Genomic DNA, 20,304 nt, shown 5'->3' with positions numbered 1-20,304 from the left:
ATTGTTCTTGACCTTTCTTAGTGCTGGTTCAGCCTTGCAGTGCAGCACCAGTTAGTGCCGTTGTCATAAAACATTCTTAACAACATTCTACAGAGATTATAAAGATACAACTCCAAGATGTACATCACTTGAAGATCAAATTGCTCCACTGCTAACACAGCTGTTTTGAAAGGGCTTTCCTGTCAGCCTATTCTGTGCGCGATTTTATCATGTCTTCCATTTTCGATAGGATGTTGCTGTTAGCATGTAGCAGTTCTGCTAACAAAAAATTGTAAGCATATCAATACGGTAATGATGCAAGCAGAAGAGCCTCCTCAGCAAAAAGCAGAAGGCTTAGATTTTAATGTCTATAAACAATTTTTCTCCTTCACAAAATTATGCGCCTAAGATGAAGGAAGAAGCAATTCTTGTCCCAAGCCAAAGAACCAAAAAATGTCTCTATTTTTACACCACCATAAATAAGGTGCAGAATTGCTGATGCATGACTGAGGACTGGGCACAATTTGAACAAATATTGGTTTGTGCTGTATTTATCAAATTGGAATGATTGAGTACTTTCAAGCAACATCTTTCATGGTGATGTATTCGTTCAGTGTTTCTCAATATCCTTCATGCCTTTTATTCAGTATTCACATATCATTCATTCAAATGCCCTTTATTTAGTGCTCATACAGTTTTCGGCCATTCATTAGAATTTATCCAGCTCATTTCTTTTCCTGTGCGGTTTCCACTTTTGTACTTGTTCTATTTTCCCCTCTTTCTGATTAGTTTTTATTCTCATCATATTTTGCTGGCATTCAGAACTTCATTTATTCTTGCTTTCTCTGAATGTGGCACAATGAGCTTATACATACTTAAATCGATGCTGTATTTTCCTTTGATATCTCATACCAATTGTTGTATTTGAAACAAGGGTGTGAACACACCTGATAGAAATGTGAACATGCTGCTTCTATATTCCAACTATTACTATGACAGTGGACATATATTTCTAACACTTTTTACCAGACAGACAAAACTGAATCATCTCCTGGGTACTTTTGCATGAAATCTAAGTAATCTGAAAGATTTTTTCATAATAGATTTTGACTTCAATTAAAAGGTAGAGAAATATTGTATTTAAAATGGTAATTTTAATAATGGGGACTTGGTTTGAGCTTCTCGGTATTAAATCTGCAAAGCCCCTTCCAGCCTGGGCAATTCTATGAAATACCATGCTGTATTCTCCAGGTGGAGACTAAGGTGAAAGACATAGGATTCCTAAAACTCAATAACTGATGTACAGAATGTTCCCTTCTAGAGAAGGCATTGTTGGCAATAAAACTAAGCCTTCTAAGGTTTCTAGGGCTTCTGAAGTCTTCTCAGGACAAATGGAGTACATGCCCCACAGTGCAGCCAGTTCACACCCAAAATAGTCCCAGTGCTGTACCTCCTTTGATCTCTTTAAAAGCAGTTCAGGGTGGTGCTTTACTCCAGCAATCATCTGTTGGTACAGATTACCCTGAGGAACGGGAGTTAGGAACCAGACTGTGATTTTAGGAGTTTCTCTGGAAAGAAGAAGTGGTGAGTAATTCTACCCCAGGCCACGCTGTATCTCAGCTGAAACACTGAGCGCTCCCTCCCTGCCTGCTCCTTGCTGGGCAGCGCGGGGGGGATTTAACATTAAGGCTACACTGCTGATTTCCGTGTCCAATGACAGGGCCAAAGATCTGCCATTACTCTTTCCTCCCTGCCCGCTTTCTACCCTGCCCTTGGCTACGGGGGTAGTAACCACGTTCTCACTGCAGACTTCCTTCAGCGTAACTGTACTTCAGGTCCGGGAATATATCCACAGTCCTCTTTATTGAGCATATTCCTGTGTAGCGTCAGGTTGTAACTCTGGGAAGGGAATACAGGAACGTGGGAAATGGCTACGATCTATCTGCAAAGGTGAAGAGTGGAGTGGAGCTTTGTGAAGAAGTAAGGTAATGGTAGGGTCCAACAGCAACAGCCAGAGCAAATTAATTGCTGCAAATAATGGTCATCATGCTCATGGCTGTGCAGTGCCAGCCCCTGTCTGGTGCCAGTCCGGTGCCGTCTGACTCCTTAGTGAGCCAATCCAGATTGCTAACTGGGATGGAAACCACTCACTTTTTTTGCTGAACGGGCTTCCTGCTCTTTAGTGGACTGAAACTGCTCAGCAAAGGATGAATCTGTTGTTAAGGACTAGCGCACATGAAATCAGGAGAGGTTGGCTGGGAGCGGGGAGAACAGGCCAGCCTTGTTTCAGCTACAGTCAGTTGTATCACTCAGCCTGTCTCATTTATCTGCACCTTGATTAGAGGAAAAAAAAGTCCTGTTTTTAATAAGGCTTGGGATGAATGCTGTGGTGAGAAATCTGACTGGTGTAAATCCACTGATGTGCATATTAATTCCTCAGTTAACGTCTGTTAATTTCTGCTTGTTGCTCCTATTTTTTTGCTGGTAAAACAGGGTCCCACCTTCCACAGAGATGGCTAGTATATGAGGACTGTACCACGTGTCAGTATCTGCAGGCTATCTGGAGCTACAAAGCTTGAGGAGTGTTTAGTCTGGGCTTACCACTGCCCAACAGAATTTGAGTGCTCTAAGGGCTGATGGTTGCCTTCGTCTTTGCCCTGCGACAAAAAGGAGTCAAACAACAGCTATTTAACAAAGTCAAGAAGAAATAAAAATCCTCTCCTGCAGCTGGAAAATGCGTTTGTGTAGAAGAGGAACTTCAAAAAAAAATCTTCTGACAGCGGGATGTTTTAAAATTCCCCACAAAACATGCCAGCTATTAGGGACTTTCCTAGCATTTCTAGATACTATTCATACGCAACACTTTTAAAAACTCTTTCTCTCTCTCTCTTTTTCTTTGTTTCATTAAGAGAAAACCATCTGAATCAAGAGATGAAGTGGAAATTCACTTTTTTTCTGTCTGTCTGTCTTTCTGTCTTTTCTAACTCATAAAGCTCTAGCAATAAGCTGCGCCCATAGTGGTTCTGTACTTGAGCCTGTCTGGTGCTTGTTCAACTTGGTTCTGTTTGAGCAGACACCAAGCAGGTCGACAGAGAACCGCCACCTGCCCTCCTGGAGCAGCAGTCCCGCAGGCAAAAGCTGGAACGATGGTGGATCTGCAGTACGAATGCTTGCAATCTCAGGCTAGGAACGATTTCAGCTTTTGCTGTAGACAGATGCTCTGAACGCTGGACATCTGGCACAGGGCTGAGCCGTGTGCCGCAGCCTGAGCAGGCATCCCCTTCTGTCGATCTTGAGCTCTCTCTAGAACGGCTGTGTTCGTACAATATATGCTGTATCGAGAGCCTCTTTTGCAGTAATCTAGCAGATGGATTGCAACTCAATAATAATAAATTGAGAAATAATAATAAATAAGTTGTAACATTAAATATCTCAATAATTGTAACTTAGTAAGTAACAATAATTACTAAAAGTCACAATAACCAATGTGTTTGACTCCATCAAAATAATACCACCGAATTTTTTTTTCTCCTCACATTTTATACTTCTCAGAGGTAATTACACTTCAGAACATGCCACTCAGTATTCCCTTATTATCCATTTACTGCTAGCTCTTGCTGTTCTGCACTTCCATTTTGTCTTTGGCTGAGGGCAGAATTTGCTCAAGATGACCTTAGCTTCTGAATGACTAATTGAAAATTATTTCTTATCATTGAAAGAGCAGTATGAGTTGGAAAGTAAATGAAATTTAACCAAAAAAAGGCTTGAGATGGGGAAATCCTAACTTTATGTGACATGAGCATTGGCAGCCAGGAAAGGAAGAGGGGTGTGGATTATTTAGTTATGCAAAATTATATTATTAAATTTAGATATTTCTAGAGAAAACTTATAACTGTCTCTTGATAAATGCCAACAAAGGGAAACTGAGGATTCACTTTCCATCTGAAATTTCAAATGGAAGCATTAGTTTTATCTGCTAATATTGCTGTAATACTGTTATTCTTAGTAATTTTCTCTCTCCTCTCTTCCATTTTGATGAGGTCTTCCATATCATGTTTTACAACAATCAACAAAGGATCTTACTTGGACTGGCTTCTTCTCAATAACTACCAGCATGATGCTAAATTTAAGCAAATGGGGGAAATTAAACTTTCATTCTGAACAAGTGAAAATTTTCTTGGAATGATGATGACATTTCCTTGGGAGAAAACCTTCCTACCACCGCCCAGCGTGCACTCTCTCTACTCCAGAGACATCTGTTGTGATGGAATCTTACTAGATCATGAAGAAAAACAAAGAGGCATTTCTGCCAAAACAATTTATACATTATAGTGTGCAGAGTTGAGATCCTTTAGCCAAATTTTAAAACGACTTGAACTATTTGGTATATGTTAAGATGCATGAAACAGTGGCTGGGGAAGTGTAAGATTTGATTCTGTAAGTTGTAAGATTGTGGAGAAACTTTAAAATACATATTATGACACTTTAAAATACATGTGCTTTTAAAAAGAACACCAAACAACTGTCAGGTTTAGTAGGTTTTCCTGAGATGAATGAAGAAATCTAAACCAGAGATTCATTCTCTTACTCTTCTTTTCTTCCCATTTCTTTCATTTCCCAAAATTTAGCTTATTTTCCTGTGGGCAGCTCCATCACGAAGTGGATCACTCCCAACCACAGCAATACTGGTCAGCTTTCTTTTCAAGACCAAAGGTCTCTATGTACTGCGCACATCTATAAATGAATACTATATATGCACTACTTGAGTATCCTGACTCTGTTTTCAGTGATTAAAGTAGAAGATTAGGTATTAGTGACTGCTGGTCTCTCCTTGTAAAGCGGAAGGATGTGCTGTGGAACCTTTAGAAAGTCAGTCAGGGGTTTACCTGGTTATATCCTGGCTTTCAAGGTGACCTAAAAAGAACTTGAGTAGGTTTTAGTGCTTTCTAATTCTGAAAAAGTGCTTCAGAATTTTGTTGGGTTTTCCCCCACTTTTCTCTTCTTTTCTTTCTTTCATTTTTAAAAAAAGTTATTTAAACTACCAAAATCATCAGCTGTATTTTTTTCTTTTTTCTGCTAGAAAAACCATGCTTGAGCCTTTTGATTTTATACAATAAGGGCTTTACTTTGAGGCGTGGAACCATTACCTAGTATGACTGTTGATGTATTTGTTGAAGCTGAATGAATGTTTAAAGTTGATGGAAGCGAGGTGTGGGACATGGAGAGATAGGAAACAGGATTACAAAGTCAAGAAAAGTACATTTCCTTCCCTGTCGCTCACTTGTGATATGCTTATTTCACTAAGTCTGATATTCAGCATCTTTCTAGATAAGCAGATATCTCATCTTTCATGTAATTAAAAAACAGGGAGGAAAACCCCTTTTTGCCTATCTTTTTTTTTTTTTTTTCAAAGAAAAAAACCTTTGGTATAGTTGTGTATCTCAAAGAAATGTGTGGGTGGGAAGGCATAACCATACAGACTTATTTCCCATTTTCACCTTCAAATATGACAAACAGCATTTTGCCTTGATTTGTTTTGTACCTTTGTTTATGCATCCAGGAAGACAAAGACAGTACTAGAATACAAAGAAAGAGCAGATCCTTGTTTTACCCTGATATAGGCAAAGTGCTTGGGAGGTTTTTGAAAGCCTGTATTTAAACAGGCAGTATTCTGACTTAAAAATATTTTTTTCTACTAGAAAGATGGCTCTGTTTTATCTGTGTCTTTAAGAGGAAGTACCTGTGACACTGTCTATGCAGGCTGCTCTTTAGATAGACTTTTATTTTTAGATTTCCCCTTCCCCCTCTCAAAATACGTGAGAGAACTTAAAGCCAACCTCATTGTTTTAGACAACTCCTATGATGTGTGGGAATTCCTAATATATAGGTCTGTAGTGTTGTAGTTCTGCTCTTCTCGTATCATGTAATTCATTACTTCCAAAACATCACTTTTTATTTTTTTTTTATTTTTTTTTTTTTAGGGCACGTGCAACCAAATTGCAATAGGCAAAGCTGTAAAAGCACAGTGAATGGAGCTGTGAAGACAGAGATCTTTTTTGTTTTTTTCTCCATGGCCCAGTTTGCCCCCACGTTCCACTGCCAGGTCCCTCCCAGCAGACACCAAAACCAGTCAAGGAACAGTCTACAGAACCAGCAGATTTCTAAGCAGGTAGGGTGAGCTACAGCTACAGAAGAAAACATCTATCTGTAGATCTCATCATCGGACAGCAGAGCTGGGCTGCCAGGGGGGATGAATAATGTAGCAATGCTTCTTATTTAAATGAGATTTGTTTCAGGATAAATAAAATTACAGTCTTCCCTATGAAAAAGGGTAAAAGAGCAGAGGAGAGAGAGGATTGATTTTTTTTATTCCCCCCCTTCCCCCCTCCATCTTCTGGACACAAAGACCTGAGTATTCTTAACTAATCTCCTGGGCAGATGTTTGACTGCAACTGGGCCCTTAATACTGCAGAAGGAACAAAGCCCACAAGAGGCTATTTAGTTTGTTTGCTGGTGGTTTTACTTCTGTTTGTAAGTTAACTCTTATTTATTCTACAAAACCAAACCTAAATGTTTGTAAACTGTTAAAAGTTGTGTTCTTTAAGTAATAGCTAGGAACTAAAAAATACTTTATTTCTAATAAGTAACCTTTTTTTTTGGTCTTATATTAATCATTTATAAAAATCTTTATGAGCTGATGTGCAGTTGCCAGCCTGCGATCGCTAACGGCAGAGAGGTAGCTGCTTTAGCATACAGACTTCTGTGTGGGGTTTCCCATTTGTACGCCAAAATGTTTTGTAAACGGCTTTAATGGTTGAACTGGAAAGCTCACTCGGGGCAAGATGCTAATCTGAAAAATCAATCTGAATTGTATTAGACAGCATGACACACTGGTTCAAAACACATTTCCTACTATAATTTGTTGCTTTGTTGATCTGGCACGTTCCATGAGCGCTAATTACATGTAAATAACATTTTGAAATGGATCTTCTGTGGTGTATTAGAAACTTTCTCTATTTCGTTCCATTCTCACCCTGTTGTAAGGTTTAACAGGAAACTGCAACTTAAACATCAATGGCTATGTTTCCATTCTTCGCAACTGTTTCTCAGCACGGTGCTTATTAGAATTGTTTGTGAAGTACCAACTGGAATGTCCTATTTCAGACCTAATGCTGTTTTGTCCATTTTCTTTGATGTACTGAAATAAATAATCTTAGGATCCCTCATGCATGTACCTTTCTGGTACAGTGAGTTGTGTAAACAGTCACCTGAACTAAAAAAAACTTTATATGTTCATTTTAGTTCTATCTGGAGAAGTACAAAGATGTTCATTTCTCGTTACAGATGGAAACAAGCTGGGCAGTGTAACCCAGAACCTGAAACAGAATCAGGAACGCACTCCTGCGGTACTGTTTTAAGTAGCATCGTGTAAAGTAAGACGCTCTTTGTTTGTACTACTTAAGAACAGGGTGATTTTTATATGGAAAGAAGTGCCATAATGTTAATATATGTTGATTAAGTTGACAGAAGATACTTTCAGACGCTATTCCAGATCTTTCCATTAAAAAGTAGGTCTGTGTACGAGAAAGAAATGAACCGAAAGTATTATTTCCCAACTCCATAGTATAACTATAGTGCTTCCAAAAGCTCGCTGGGTGGTGTGAATCGGCAAATCTGGTGATTCTGCCTGACCTCTCCCTTTGTAAGCACCCCCCAAGGTGTTAGTGGCGTGCACACAGACCTGCTTGTACGGGCAGAATCCCCATTGCCCTCCCTCCCCTCATCTTAGGCTCCTGCAGGGCTGGCAAGCGGCTAAAGTTCACCAACACCTGAGAATCTGCTGTGAGTATTAAATGAATATACATCATTTACAGCAAATTGTTCCCCAGAGCACACAGTATACTCATTAACTCAGGCTTCAGTGGTAAATGAGCAGAGCAGCCCCTCTTACTTATTCCTGAAATCTGTTATTTCGCTTTTATAATGGAAGATTTATGTAATCAGATTTTCCCCTGAATACTGTAAACAGCGATGTGACACAGATGCATGTTGCCATTCGCGAGAAGGGATTGCTTTCAAAAGTTAGCTTGAGACTACAGCATAAATGAGAGCTTCAATTACGAGTAGGATGATTCTGGAAATTTCTGCTTTTTCCCCGATGTCGCTGTGGTGCGCCCCTCGCAGTGCGCAGCACAGCCAGCGCCTCTTCAGTTCCTGGGAGCTCACCTGAGCCCACGCACGGGCCAGGCTGCAGCCCACAGAGCTACACCTCGTCTAGCAGGCACCTGCGGAGTGCCCCAAATTTCCAGCTTGGAGTGTGGAGGGAAGAACACCAGTGGCTTATTCAGAGACCCAGAGGCAATCGCCCACTGGCACCATTCCTAAATGGAGTGGTGGGACACTGGGGTATGGTGGCCATCTCTGAATCCCAGGCTACTCCGAACCTCCCCTGCCCTGGCTCCCCTGGTGCAGCGCAGCCCGGCTGCTCTCCCTGAACCAAAGATTTTGGCATGTGAGTCGGGAACGTGGACAGTGCCTGAGCTACAGGAATGTCTCTATATTTCACCAGTCATTTTGTGTACTAAATCTCCTCAGGTATGGCACAGGAGCTTACATCAGGGACAGGTATGCTGTCATTTAAAAACATTCTTTCTGAAAATCGAGATGTAATTGTTTATGGGCTAAGGTCGTGTAGACTGTTGGCACTTGCAGTTTGGTTCCTAGAAGTGCTAGGCAGCTCTTCTGAGCTTAACATCTGCCCTTTACATTTTGTTGTCATGGCAACAGCACAAACCATCTCCTTCTGAATAATCTGCTTTGCTTTTCTCCATCTAGGTTTTAAGCAGGAGAGAGAAGCATAGACATAGTTTCCCCCCCCGTTTCTTCCACTGCCTCCAAACATTTTCTCTCCTCATCCCTTTCCAGAACCGCTGCTGGGGGGAGCAGGAGTTCTGCAGGAAGACAGACAGAGAATTTAACCTTAGCAAGTGACTGTGCCGTACTGTCTCCCGCTGAAGAGCACAGCAACAAAAGGCTGCTCTGCTATAAAAATGAATCTGATTTACTAGACTAGAGAAGTAATAATAATGTAAGTAGTAAATATGAAGGATTTGAACCTAAAACGCTGACCCTGATTTTAATATAATACGTGCATTTATACCAGATTAATGTCAAGAAGCGATGTTTCAATGAAAGCAAGAAATAGATAGAGAAGAAAATTACTGAGAGCTAGCAGTAACCTCAGCTGCGTAGCCAAGTTTCTCAGCACTTTTTCAAGTGCTTGTAACTCTGTCAAATTGCATGTTTCCTGGTCAGTGGTTCTTTTTGCCTCAAGATAATTTTGGAAATGTCAGCAGTCTGAGCAGAAATGCCACGTTCCGTAGTTATTTCTCTAATGGTGAGAAACCAAGGATCATCCCTGTGGCCTAAAAGCAAGGGTGCCAGGCAGACCCATCTCCCTGCTAAAACTTGTACTCTTTGCCCTTCGCAACGCCTAAGATCACTCAAAGTTTCATATTGCAAGTATGAGGCAGGTGAGTTCCCACTTCTTACGCTACTTTCATCATTATTTTCATGGAGCAACTAAGAAGTTTATGTAAAGATGTTTCAGGTGAAGCTCAAATAGAACATTTTCTCCATTTTATAACAAAAGTGAATCCCAGGGAGGTCTTTCAGATAGAGTGTGCTTGGCTGTGGTGCTGGTAACTCATAGGCATAATTCTCTCTAGATTCAGTAACAGCACCAGGAATCTTGATCCTAACAAGTCCTTTGCTGTCTAGCAAGGAGCTGCGCAAGCCATTTGTAAAGTGTGCGTTGCTTCCTCTTCTAAGGCTGCGCTTCGTTAACAATACAGTTGTATTTCTAATTAAACAATAGTCCCTCATTTTGCTTTTTGATAGGAACTACAGATTGCTTTTGAATGGCTTTTGTGCGTTCTCTAATTTTAATCATTTTATTATTGCTATTGTCATAGTATTTAGGAAGCTATACCACAGCTCAACATATTACTCTGCATAGTTAGTGGTAAATGCTGGTTTCCAGCATTATCTAGTTGGACAAGCATTACTAAAGGTTGTAACACAATTTGGTTCAAAATAATGCACAAACATTGCACTCGGATCACGGATTGAGGTCGAACGGCTTTGTGCACGCTGTACATGTGTCTGTATGTCTGTGTGTGTAGTACAGAGGGGAAGGAAGAGGAGCGAACTGTGAAATTTCAAAGTGCTTGCGCTAGAGAGCAAAGCAGAGATAAAGGTGGGCTTGTGGTAACTAACCTTCAGAGAAAATCAAACCAACACTGTTCGCAGAGTCACTAGAAATGAAAAGGTGTTTACAAATGCAGCTTCCTCTCCTATTTAGGAACCCAGTCTTTCCTCCATCAAAGACGGTGAAAAAACTCGCTAGTTCTAAAGCGTACCCTTCCCGTCTCCCTTTCTCTGGGTGGTACGTTGGGACAAAAGGGACCATGGCGCTGTACCATGTACATCAGTCACCTTTTTCTAGTGTTGTCTCATGAAACTGGCACAAATTAGCTCAAATTGCAAGAGTTAGGTATCTGCAAGTGCATCCAGCTGTGAGTGGGGAGCCAAATGCCCAGTTCTAAACTCCTCATATAAAATTCAATCAGTGATGCATTAAAAAAATTAGGCCTGTAATTACATAATTTGCATACTCAAATTTAAGGACATTACAGCAGATACTGTCCATACTATGCATCATAGTCCTGTAATAATACTTGATAGTTAATAACAAGGATAGGATGTCAGCCGATTACAACTACTGTAGCATTTTTTTTCCTGATGTACTTACCTAACAATAAAGAAATAATTTTAACAGCTGAAGCTCGGGAGACTGCCTGTGCAGCTCTGTAGAACATGCAGCCCATACTTTGGCTGAAAATGCATTTATCATCTATGTTCTAAACATTAAAGTTGTAACATAATATTTGACACAAAAATCCAAAATACCTGTGTGACAGATTTCTTAGGACATAGTTTACATTATTTGCCTTATCCAAAATAATAATAACAATAATAAAAAAAAAAAACCCAAACCATTGCAAGAGTCTGGTCCTACTCCAGCCTATAGATATTTTGGAACTCAGAATAGATTGTGCGTGATAGTGCTAAAGGCGAAAGCGCTGTTCAGTATCTGGTAGTTTGCATGCGTATTTTGAAACTGAATGAGTAGCTTTTTATCTAGATACAGGTTCTCTGCTGTCTTGATACAATCGAGAAAGGTCGGCGTTACTCACAAGCTGTTGTATTTTTTTGCTCAGCTGGAAACATTTTACTGCAAAGCTCAAGACTGAGATCCTTTTTAATAAGCGGTATAATTCCAGCATCACACATGTCCTCTCGGGAAGTTCACAACGCTTTAGACCGCAAACCTACAGGCCTTTGCAGCCGAAGGGAGCAGAGGACGTTGCTGCTTGAGACCGCTTGCTAAGTCAGGGCCTTACAGCGCTGCAGGGTGATAGAGAAAACAAGTTGGTGCGCTTGTTTTCTTGTGAAAACATCGCAACATTTGCGGCATTTCTTTTCAGAGGCAGCAATCAAGTAAAATGGTGGGTTAGGCTACTCCACATGGACCTTTACTGTTGCTTTATCTAGAGAAGGAAAAGACCAGCTCTGATGCTGGCCCTTCTGCTGCTGTAACTAGTATATGGTGACTGTAACCTAGCTGTACAGTTGTAATGGGGACACCTGAGCATTTTGGCTTGTTCTGGAATCGTGACTCAGATCCTTGCCACCTGAGAAACCACTTAATCAGAAATCACTTAAGACTCCCCTTCTCTTGCTTTTCTGGAGTAAGCCTCCTTTGCTTTGTGCTCTTCGGCAAGCACATCATAATATAATTTCCAAATACACCAGGACTTGAAGGACATGGCTTTCATTCTGGCCATGTTTACATTGGTTATTATGTAAACTCACGCGTATGTTCCCAAGGCCTGATTACTTGTGTCGGTATGCCAAATTTCATGGAGCACACAGAGCTGCCACTTCCAAGTTTTGGTAAAAACTTTAGAATAAAGGCAGCGATGTGAAGAGAAGAAGGAACAGTGAGAGACTTGAATTTTGTAGAGCCTATATGTAAATATATCCCAGTCCATCTGCATGTGCACATTGTGATGGTATAATCATAAATGCACAATCTTTTAGGCCAGGAATACACCAATGCAACTGCTTGTTTCAGTGCCCTGAAATGCTCTTTCCAGGTGTATGCTACTGTGCAAGAATACCTTTATGAATGCGATACAGCTGTGTCTCAGCCCTGCTGTGGTAAAGCGTGCTAAGACCATGACAGAAATAAGAGTATTAACCTTTCTGCAGTTAACTCCAAAAGCAGTTAAGTAAATCTGGTGTTTGAGCAGTACTGAAATTATTGGATAGTGCTGCTACACGAACCAGAAAAGAAGTTACATGAGGCTGCTTGCATAACGCCGTAAGAAAAAGTGGTAGCAATGGAAATATTGTCACATTTTAAGAGGCCACCATTAGGGATAAAGAATAGAAAGACACACAGCCATAAAGAGAATAAAGTGATTGGCCAGGTCATGCTAAGATTTTCCAGACCAGTATATTTATATATCAAATAAAGAAAATGTTTTGCGAGCAACATAATTGTAATTTTTAAGTACTTATGGAAAACACCATCAAAGAAGAGAAAAAACCCCAAACTTTCATTAAACTCAGATGCATATCTGTTTTGTGCAGAAGACAGACAGACGTCAGGAAGTAGGTGACTAATGAAGTGGAACTCTCAGAATCCTTGCCTTAGATAAACAATTATTAGAGAAACATTCAGCCAATCAAAATAAATATCATTTTGCAGAAGCCTAACGGAAAATCCTTTAAGCCACTCATAAAAAATAATCCCAGCTAAGCATAAAATAGCAAACATGCTAATGATTTACAGGGGTTCCTTTTTCAGGGTGCTGCTTTAAGCCCCAAATATGCATTTTTACTCCATGTGTCTGAAAGGTGGTAATTACGTTTGTAATAAACATGAACATCCATAAGCACTCCACAGTCTTATTTTTAAGAGCTCAGCGAAACACAGGTGCACACAGAGCTAAGAAGTCACAGCACTTGTATCTGAGCAGCGTGCGTTAAAATGTGAATTATTGTTCCACGAAGTAACAGACAGTGGAATTAGTATTTTGAATTATCTTGTTGAAGGCTTGGTCTTCCCACAGCTGCTTGGAGTCTACAGCAACCAGGACAGCTCTGAGCTGTGCACAGGAGCAAACTACGTCCAACAAAGGTTGGGTCCTACCTTTAGAAACTGGTAAGGGTAATTTGTCATCTGCAGCAATGACCCACCTGCAGCAGCTTCCTGATTCTTTTCAGGTTGTGTATCAAGAGAAGATTCTTCTCCTGTGAAACGCGGTCCAGCTGTTCATCCACTTGTATTAGCAAATTCTGTAAAAGGATTGTTGCCATTGCTTCATTGTTGGATGCAGCCTCCCTAAAGAATCAATGAATGAGGACCACGCATGTTTAAAGTGTCGTAAGAAGTATCAATCTATCTGCACAGAAAATTATAATCCATTCAGAAATCTAGGTAGCAAAAAAAGGCTTTAAATATATGGTGACTTGAATATAGTTAGAGGTTTATCAATAATTGATTTTATGATATGCAGCTATAAAGACAGGGTGAGGATGTTCTTAGCACAGCCTATGGAGTCAGCCAGAGGGGAGACAACCAGGGTTTTCTAGTTGCTGGTCCAGTGCATATTTAAACATTTTTAGCCCACTTTCCAGAGGCAACGAGGCTTATGCATACTGTCCCCCTCACTCTGTCAGTCACACAGATATAATTTCTGGATTTGCTGCCCAGTTTCAGACAAAGTTGACAGTGGGCTCCAAGTCCAAAAGATAGTATGTTCTTACAAATTTCACAGAAAACTGGCAGGTTGGTAGAGGAGAGGAATCCAAATTAGTGCCTCCACTGAGGGAAATGGCAGTAATAACTTGCTCCAGGAGGCAACAGCCAGATGGCCAGTCAGCAGATACAGATCTTCACACCAGGCACCAGATGAGCCTTCGCCCAGCCAAACTATTTGGGGATACGGGAAGACTCCCAAGCTATTGGTGAAGGGTATGTAGGGGACAAAGGACACAAACACACACAAAAACTGGCTTTGCTGGTTCTGCTGTTTATAGAACAGCTTGGTACATGAAGGGCAATAACATTAGTGAGCAAAATAGAGGAAGACAGACTTTGGACTGCATGGCATCCTTGTCCTTGGGATATTCTCTCCGTGCCCTCCAAAAGGCAGGTGCCTGTTTAAGATATGCCTGCTAAATCGGGTGAAAAGGAGATTTTAATGTTTCCCGTGTTCCTACAGCCCCATAAACACTGAGGTATAAAATGTAAGGAATTATATTCCTTAGCAGGTTTTCTTTGGTGGTTGGGTTTTTTTTCTCCAATAGTCTTGTGGATTTAGCTTGAGAAATGGAGATGTCTCTTCCTGGTACGACTGATATAAACTTTTTTTGTGTGTTTAGTTCTGAATTTTCTTAAGATAACTATCCCGCGAATTCAATCCAAATTTGTGCATAAAATCATCTTCTAGAGAACAGTCCCTGCAAAATAGCTGGCTTGTTCCCCAAGATTATATATCCAGTTTTGGACAAGTGAATAATTTTATGCTGCAAGAGGTAAAGGTATAACATTTCCATTGAAAACTGATTTTTTTCTATGGAAAACCTGTAATACCATTAGCTTGCTAGATCATTTGTGTTGGATTTTGTTTAGCAATAAGTTCAAATGAAACCTCTTCTGCAGGCATTCCCCAAATTTAAACTTTGACAGTTCAATGGGCTAAATCCATAACTAGTGGAATGCTATTCTTGGAGTGCAGGTGCCTGCACAGTTCACAAATGAGCACCCTAAAATATGCCAGATAATGAAAGAATTCTTCATGACTGAAACAATAAGAGGGAATAAATTTAATCCTACCAATCTTGGCTTTCTATCCATTGCGCTAGTAGATGACGGATTTCCATGGGGAAGTTATCATCATAGAACTGGTCTACCTGCTCCAAAAACTTGATTTCCAGTTGTTGAACTTGACTCCATTGGGACATACTGCAAAAGAAAAGGTTAAACATGTTTTCTGTTGAAAGGTGGCTATGAACTAATAACCCAGAGTGCATAAGCCACTTATTTTCATTGCAGTTCTTTTTTATTATATACTTTAATATTCCTGTTTGTTCTGTCTTTCAAAACAGATGCTGCTTGGCTAAAGTCAGTTAAAGGGAAGAGGGAGAAAAGTGAGCAAGACCATTAAAAGGAGTCCTAGCTCTTGCACTTGAATGGGCACCTCTGTCAATTTCCTTCCTTAATACGAATGTTTTGGGGTACTGTATAATGCTTATAAAGCAGGGAGATTTACACGGCCTCTCTTTCAAGAGAAGTAGTTTAGGATTGTACTTTTCAAATCCAGCTAAAACTATTATTATGAAAGAGTAGCAGAAAGCAATGAATTTGCTGCTCTTGGTGAATTCATACCGCTCCATTTTTACCAAAAGCCACTGATAGCTGTATGTTATTGTGCTGTTTCTAGAGCCTCACATCTTCTGTTTGGAGTTGTTTTACAACCTAAATTATTTATCTAGTACATCCTTTCCATTTTTAATTGCCATAGAATTCTGAGATTTGATGTTACCAAAAAAAAAGAAAAACCAACTTGGGTAAGCGTAAAGTCATATGAAAACTAAGAGACAAGCAAGAGTAGGGTCACTCAATGACAGGCTCTGAAATTCTTACTGAAATAACTTTCCCAATTAAGTTTTGGCTGTTTACTGAGATACCGGAGTTAGAAGCTGAATTGTCTCCAAATACCTGGACTAATGAGATTGTTTTGAGTGAGCAGGTTCTCCATGTAGACACTTCAGCCTCAGGGACTCTCTCTCTCTCTCTCTCTCTCTCCATTTAAGAGAACCTTTCTGTTACCTGCACTCTTGGGTTGCACCACATCCTCCTTCATCTCTGGTGAAACTGGTGAAAACTGTTTTCATTGTGATTTGTTTAGCTCAGGAAAGACTAAAGATAAAACATTGCCTCAGGGCAGGCTACACCAAGCTGTAATTCTAGATGTGGCACGCAGATAACAAGTCAGTGGTAAGGCTGGGAGCAGGTCATTGTGGGTGAGAAGAGAAGAGGGATGCCCGAGGGCCTGTGCCCTGAGATCTTGGTCCTGAGCGGGCTCTGCCCACGCCCTGATCCCATACAAGAGGCCATCTTCCCTTTCGTTAGGATGTTTGTTTGTGTTAACAAACTACACAAAATCCAGTCATGGACTAAAGATTGCACCACGGTAGGTCAACATATTACATCTGTTTGAACATTTTTGATAAAAAATTTTCCTGAAAAAGAGATGAGATTTCAACAAAATTGACGTTTTTATAGAAAGTTAACCATTTTATAAACAGCTTTTCTATTTCCAATTCTGAATCATAGTTTCAGAATGTCAACAGTTTGAAGTAGAGAATACATCATATTTTTAATGCTGTGGTCTTTCATTTTGCGCTTTCTTAAGTCAGAGGGGGAAAAAAAAGAAAAAGAAGATGAAATATCTCAAGGTGGAACAGAGTCATGAGTACTTACTCATGCAAAAGTAAAAGTGACAGGTTTTAGTTTCCCCTTAACAATGGCTGGATGGGATGATTCTGTGTGTGCTATGAAGGATACTGTATAACGTCAGTGGAAATGTGCCCAGTGACATTTCCCTCCTCTTCATTACTTCCATTCAGAGAGGAAAAAAATATTGTCTGAACGTTTACTTTGTTTCTTTAAATTGCTGAGAAGGAATAATGCATAGGAGTGTTTCACTGTTGCTCTACTGATAGTTACAAAGAATCACAGACCTTATTTCTTGAGATACATTCAAGGAACCAAACAATGATGAATTAATAACTCATGCTCAGAAAAAAAAATAATAAGTAAGATTTGTAAGCCTGTTCACTTTCAGTGTGACTTCTTATTGGTGAATTTTGGTGATTATGATATCCTAAACAGATTAGTGAGAAAACTTAATATTCTTATCTAAAGGAAAAAAAAAAAAAAGGGCAAGGTTTTGTCCAGGCTTCAACCCCCTTAGGGGCTGCTCGTAACGTGCAGGGATGCTCACATGCCTAAATGCTTGACAAACTGGACCCATGGGCCTTGCAATGGGATTTTGGTAGCAGGCTCGGTACAATACATCCTGGCATCCATTTCCCCTGGGCGCAAACGGAGTCGCACGGCAAGTTAAAAAACTCAGACAGTTGTAGTTTATTCAGGATGGCCCCTGAAGGCGGCTGGCAGGAACGGGTGACATGTAGCAGCCAGTAGCGCGATGGCGTCAATTGCAGTATCGACAGCGCAGCTGCTTGACGTCCCACTTTTGTATGTGGCCAAGCGCTCGCTTAAACGCTGCTGGTTTTGCCCGCGAGCCTCCATCTAACGGCACCATCTCCGCTAAACGGGAACTTTCTCCCGCCCTCCGGCGGAGAATCCGCTTCGCCTTTTCCCATCGCCTGTCCCTTGCCAGAAGAGCCACAGGACAGGACAGGACAGGACGGCCCGGCCCCCTCTCCCCTTCCCCCGGGGCCGCCCCACTTGCCTGCGCCAGCGGGTCCCGGCGGCGCCCTGCTGCCGGCGGCGGCTCCCTCCTGCCCGGCGGCTGCTGCTGCCCGCCCCCGGCCGCCGCCTCGCCGCGCTTTATGCCGCGCCCGCCCCCGGCCCCGCCGGCAGCGGCCTTCCTGTGCGTCAGGCGGGAGCGGAGCGGCGCTCCGGCTTTGCTCCCAGCCCTCAACCCCCCAAAAAACCACGGGACCCCCACGGGGGCTCAGTGCAGTTGTGTTTCAGGTTGGTGGCAGGTATCAGAGAAGCAGAAGTCATGGCAACTCTCTAGGCGTCTGTTTGTCTTCAGGAGGCTTAAAAAACATTAAAATCTTTCCAGTTCATGCTGTGGGGCCCGAGCTTGGGCAGAGGGCTGGGGCCTGCCATGCTGGGGGACATTGTGCCCCCAGGGACCCAGGCTTCTGCTGCTGCGCTGGGAGGCATGGAGCCACCAGCTTCCCCGCGCACGTGCTCACCATCTGACATCTGCTGCAATGAACACCAGTCAAAAGGCAAAGGGCAGCCCTTCCAGGAGTTCTGGCGGCAGAATGTGGAAATGACACGTGCAGTGGCTTCCTGCAGCATTCCTCGTTCCTGGGATGCAGGAGCTTCTCTCTAAGATAAAAGATTTCGTCCCTGTCCTCAGGAGTTAACGATCCAACATCGTATCTGTGAACAATATTCTTACAGCAAGGGTTATGGCAACACACACGTGCTCCAAGTATTTTTTCCTTAAAGAGGTATATTATTGGAAAAAGGATTTCTACAATAGCAGGTGCAATGCTGCTAAAACCAAAGTGAGTGGAAAATGCTAAATTATGACTGCTTCAAATCCATCTTACCTCAGCACAGAGCTTGAGTGGTAGGATCGTGGCTCTGATGTGATGTGAAGCAGCTGCAATCTGCCCTAAAGAGGATCCTTTTGAGTGACTATTGTTCGATTTGTCATATTTTTGTCTTACCAGAAACCCCAGTCATGAGCAAGGCTTTTTCTGCAAGGCCGTGCAAACCTGGAGTAAGAGGCGTGCTCACAGAACCTGCCAGCAAGCCAACCGAGTGGCATTACACCCTCTGTGTGCTGGGAGGAGCACAAAACCTCGTTCAAGTGAAAAAGCCAGGTGCTGGAGATGCAGTTAAGAGGAAGGTGCGTGTCCCTGTTGATGTGTAATTGTATTTTCCAGACAGAGCAGAGGGAGAACTGAAAGTGAGGTGAGGAGCTTTGATGCACAGGCAACTTGTTGAAGATAGTATACAGGTGTCAGCAGCTCACCCGTGTCTGAATATCACTGGGTAGACATCATGTTCACTGTACACGTGCTTGAAATGAGATTTGGTATTATCTTTAATAGCATTTAGAAATTTTTCATGTGAATTTGTATAGAGAGCCAGGATCATAACAGAAGTCTGCAAAATCCTGATTTATAGAATTGTGTAGTCCGGTGCATATTTCAGAAGACTCTCTGTTTATTTCTATTATTCTTTTATGTTGCATCACTGCATATTTGTTCATTACCTTTTTCAAGTGAGATGAGAATATAACATACTAGAGGATTTTCTTCAGCCTCTTACTTTTTTGCTAAATGAACAGAGTGCAAAATCATGTTAGCTATACAACCCAGAAAAGAAAGATAAGCGTATAAGTGCAGAGGAATGCTTCTGTTGCTGTTCACGACCAGACGCACATCTTGTCCCAAATTGCATTTTGACTTCTGTAAGCAGCTGACCGTTCTTGGTTCTGATTTAACTCAGCTGCCTCTGGCTCAAAAAAACTGACATGAGAGCGGAATGACAATATTTTCACTGCCTTTTGTTGGGAACTGGGGACCAGGCTGAATGTCAGACTTGACCTTTGTCTGAAGAGGTCAGTCCCCAAACACAGCCAGAATTTGGCAAGTCTCTGCTCAGACCTACCATCTGTCCTTTTGATTTCAGCAAGCACAGGAAGCTATACAGCTGCACTTTACTTGTGTTTCTGTTTTTTGCTGATGGATATCCTGGCATTTCATTCAGAATACATACGCTCACACACATTTTACAATCTTTCCATACTGTCATTTTGTATACATGATAAATAATCTTAGGCATCAGTGGGAGTTTTGTCAAATTTTGTTCTCTACCATTTAGTGAATATTCATCATTTTCTAAGGTAGCTGATGTTCGCGTCATTGACTGTGTACTGGTAAGCTTATGTAGGTACCACACTGTGACATTGAATTAGTAATTTAAGGACCCCCCAGGAAATAACATTGATTAGTAATTTGATTTCGTACTGTCAGTAGGGGGAACTATTGCACTGTACTTTTTTCTTTAGCCTTTAAAAAAATATCGGTAACTGTTTCTTTTTCTTTTTAGATTAAGTACTCATTCTCCGAGCATCCTTATGCAACTGCTATTCGTAATGGTAAGAAGACAGGTAGTTCATACCGTCCCAATAAAATAAGACAGTAACAGGTTTCCAGTCCCCTTTTTACTTGCTGTTTCTCTGCTTAACCTAGAAAAGAAGCTATATGGTTGAGTGGTTGCTATTTAGATGATACTATGCTTCAAATTATGTGGTGCAAGTATCTATTCTGGCTTGCTTCAAGAGGCCGTGAGACAAAAGCTCAGTTAGGTGTCATTTGCAAAACCTAGGGTAATCAGAGGTCATCCATCATCTGAGGCTGAGAGATCAGTTTCTGGGAAGATGGTTCCTATTCCCCTCTTCCCTT

General features: G+C 41.3%; 1 protein-coding gene and 1 long non-coding RNA gene across 3 annotated transcripts in view; one reads left to right on the top strand and one right to left on the bottom strand.

The window, feature by feature from the left end:
• STAT4 (signal transducer and activator of transcription 4) overlaps nt 1-17,673 on the bottom strand; it is a 45,131-nt gene extending 27,458 nt beyond the window's left edge. The window contains exons 1-3 of one of the 2 annotated variants that reach the window (XM_054209677.1): nt 17,598-17,673; nt 14,951-15,079; nt 13,309-13,407 (exon numbers count right to left, since the gene is read on the bottom strand). In XM_054209677.1, the coding sequence (XP_054065652.1) occupies nt 13,309-13,407; nt 14,951-14,971 (120 nt within the window). In that variant the 5' untranslated portion in view covers nt 14,972-15,079; nt 17,598-17,673. Of the gene's footprint in view, nt 1-13,308; nt 13,454-14,950; nt 15,080-17,597 lie in introns of both variants that reach the window. The other variant, XM_054209676.1, reaches the window with a different exon arrangement.
• LOC128912909 (uncharacterized) lies at nt 5,962-18,696 on the top strand. The gene is made up of 3 exons (XR_008467793.1): nt 5,962-6,148; nt 7,324-7,412; nt 18,562-18,696. It is a non-coding gene; the product is annotated as an uncharacterized LOC128912909 (long non-coding RNA).
• The last annotated feature ends 1,608 nt before the right edge of the window (nt 18,697-20,304 follow it).

Source organism: Rissa tridactyla, chromosome 7, assembly GCF_028500815.1.
Source record: "Rissa tridactyla isolate bRisTri1 chromosome 7, bRisTri1.patW.cur.20221130, whole genome shotgun sequence".
Taxonomy (NCBI): domain Eukaryota; kingdom Metazoa; phylum Chordata; class Aves; order Charadriiformes; family Laridae; genus Rissa; species Rissa tridactyla.
Note: the sequence above shows the minus strand (reverse complement) of the source record. Positions and strands in the feature narration are given on the sequence as shown.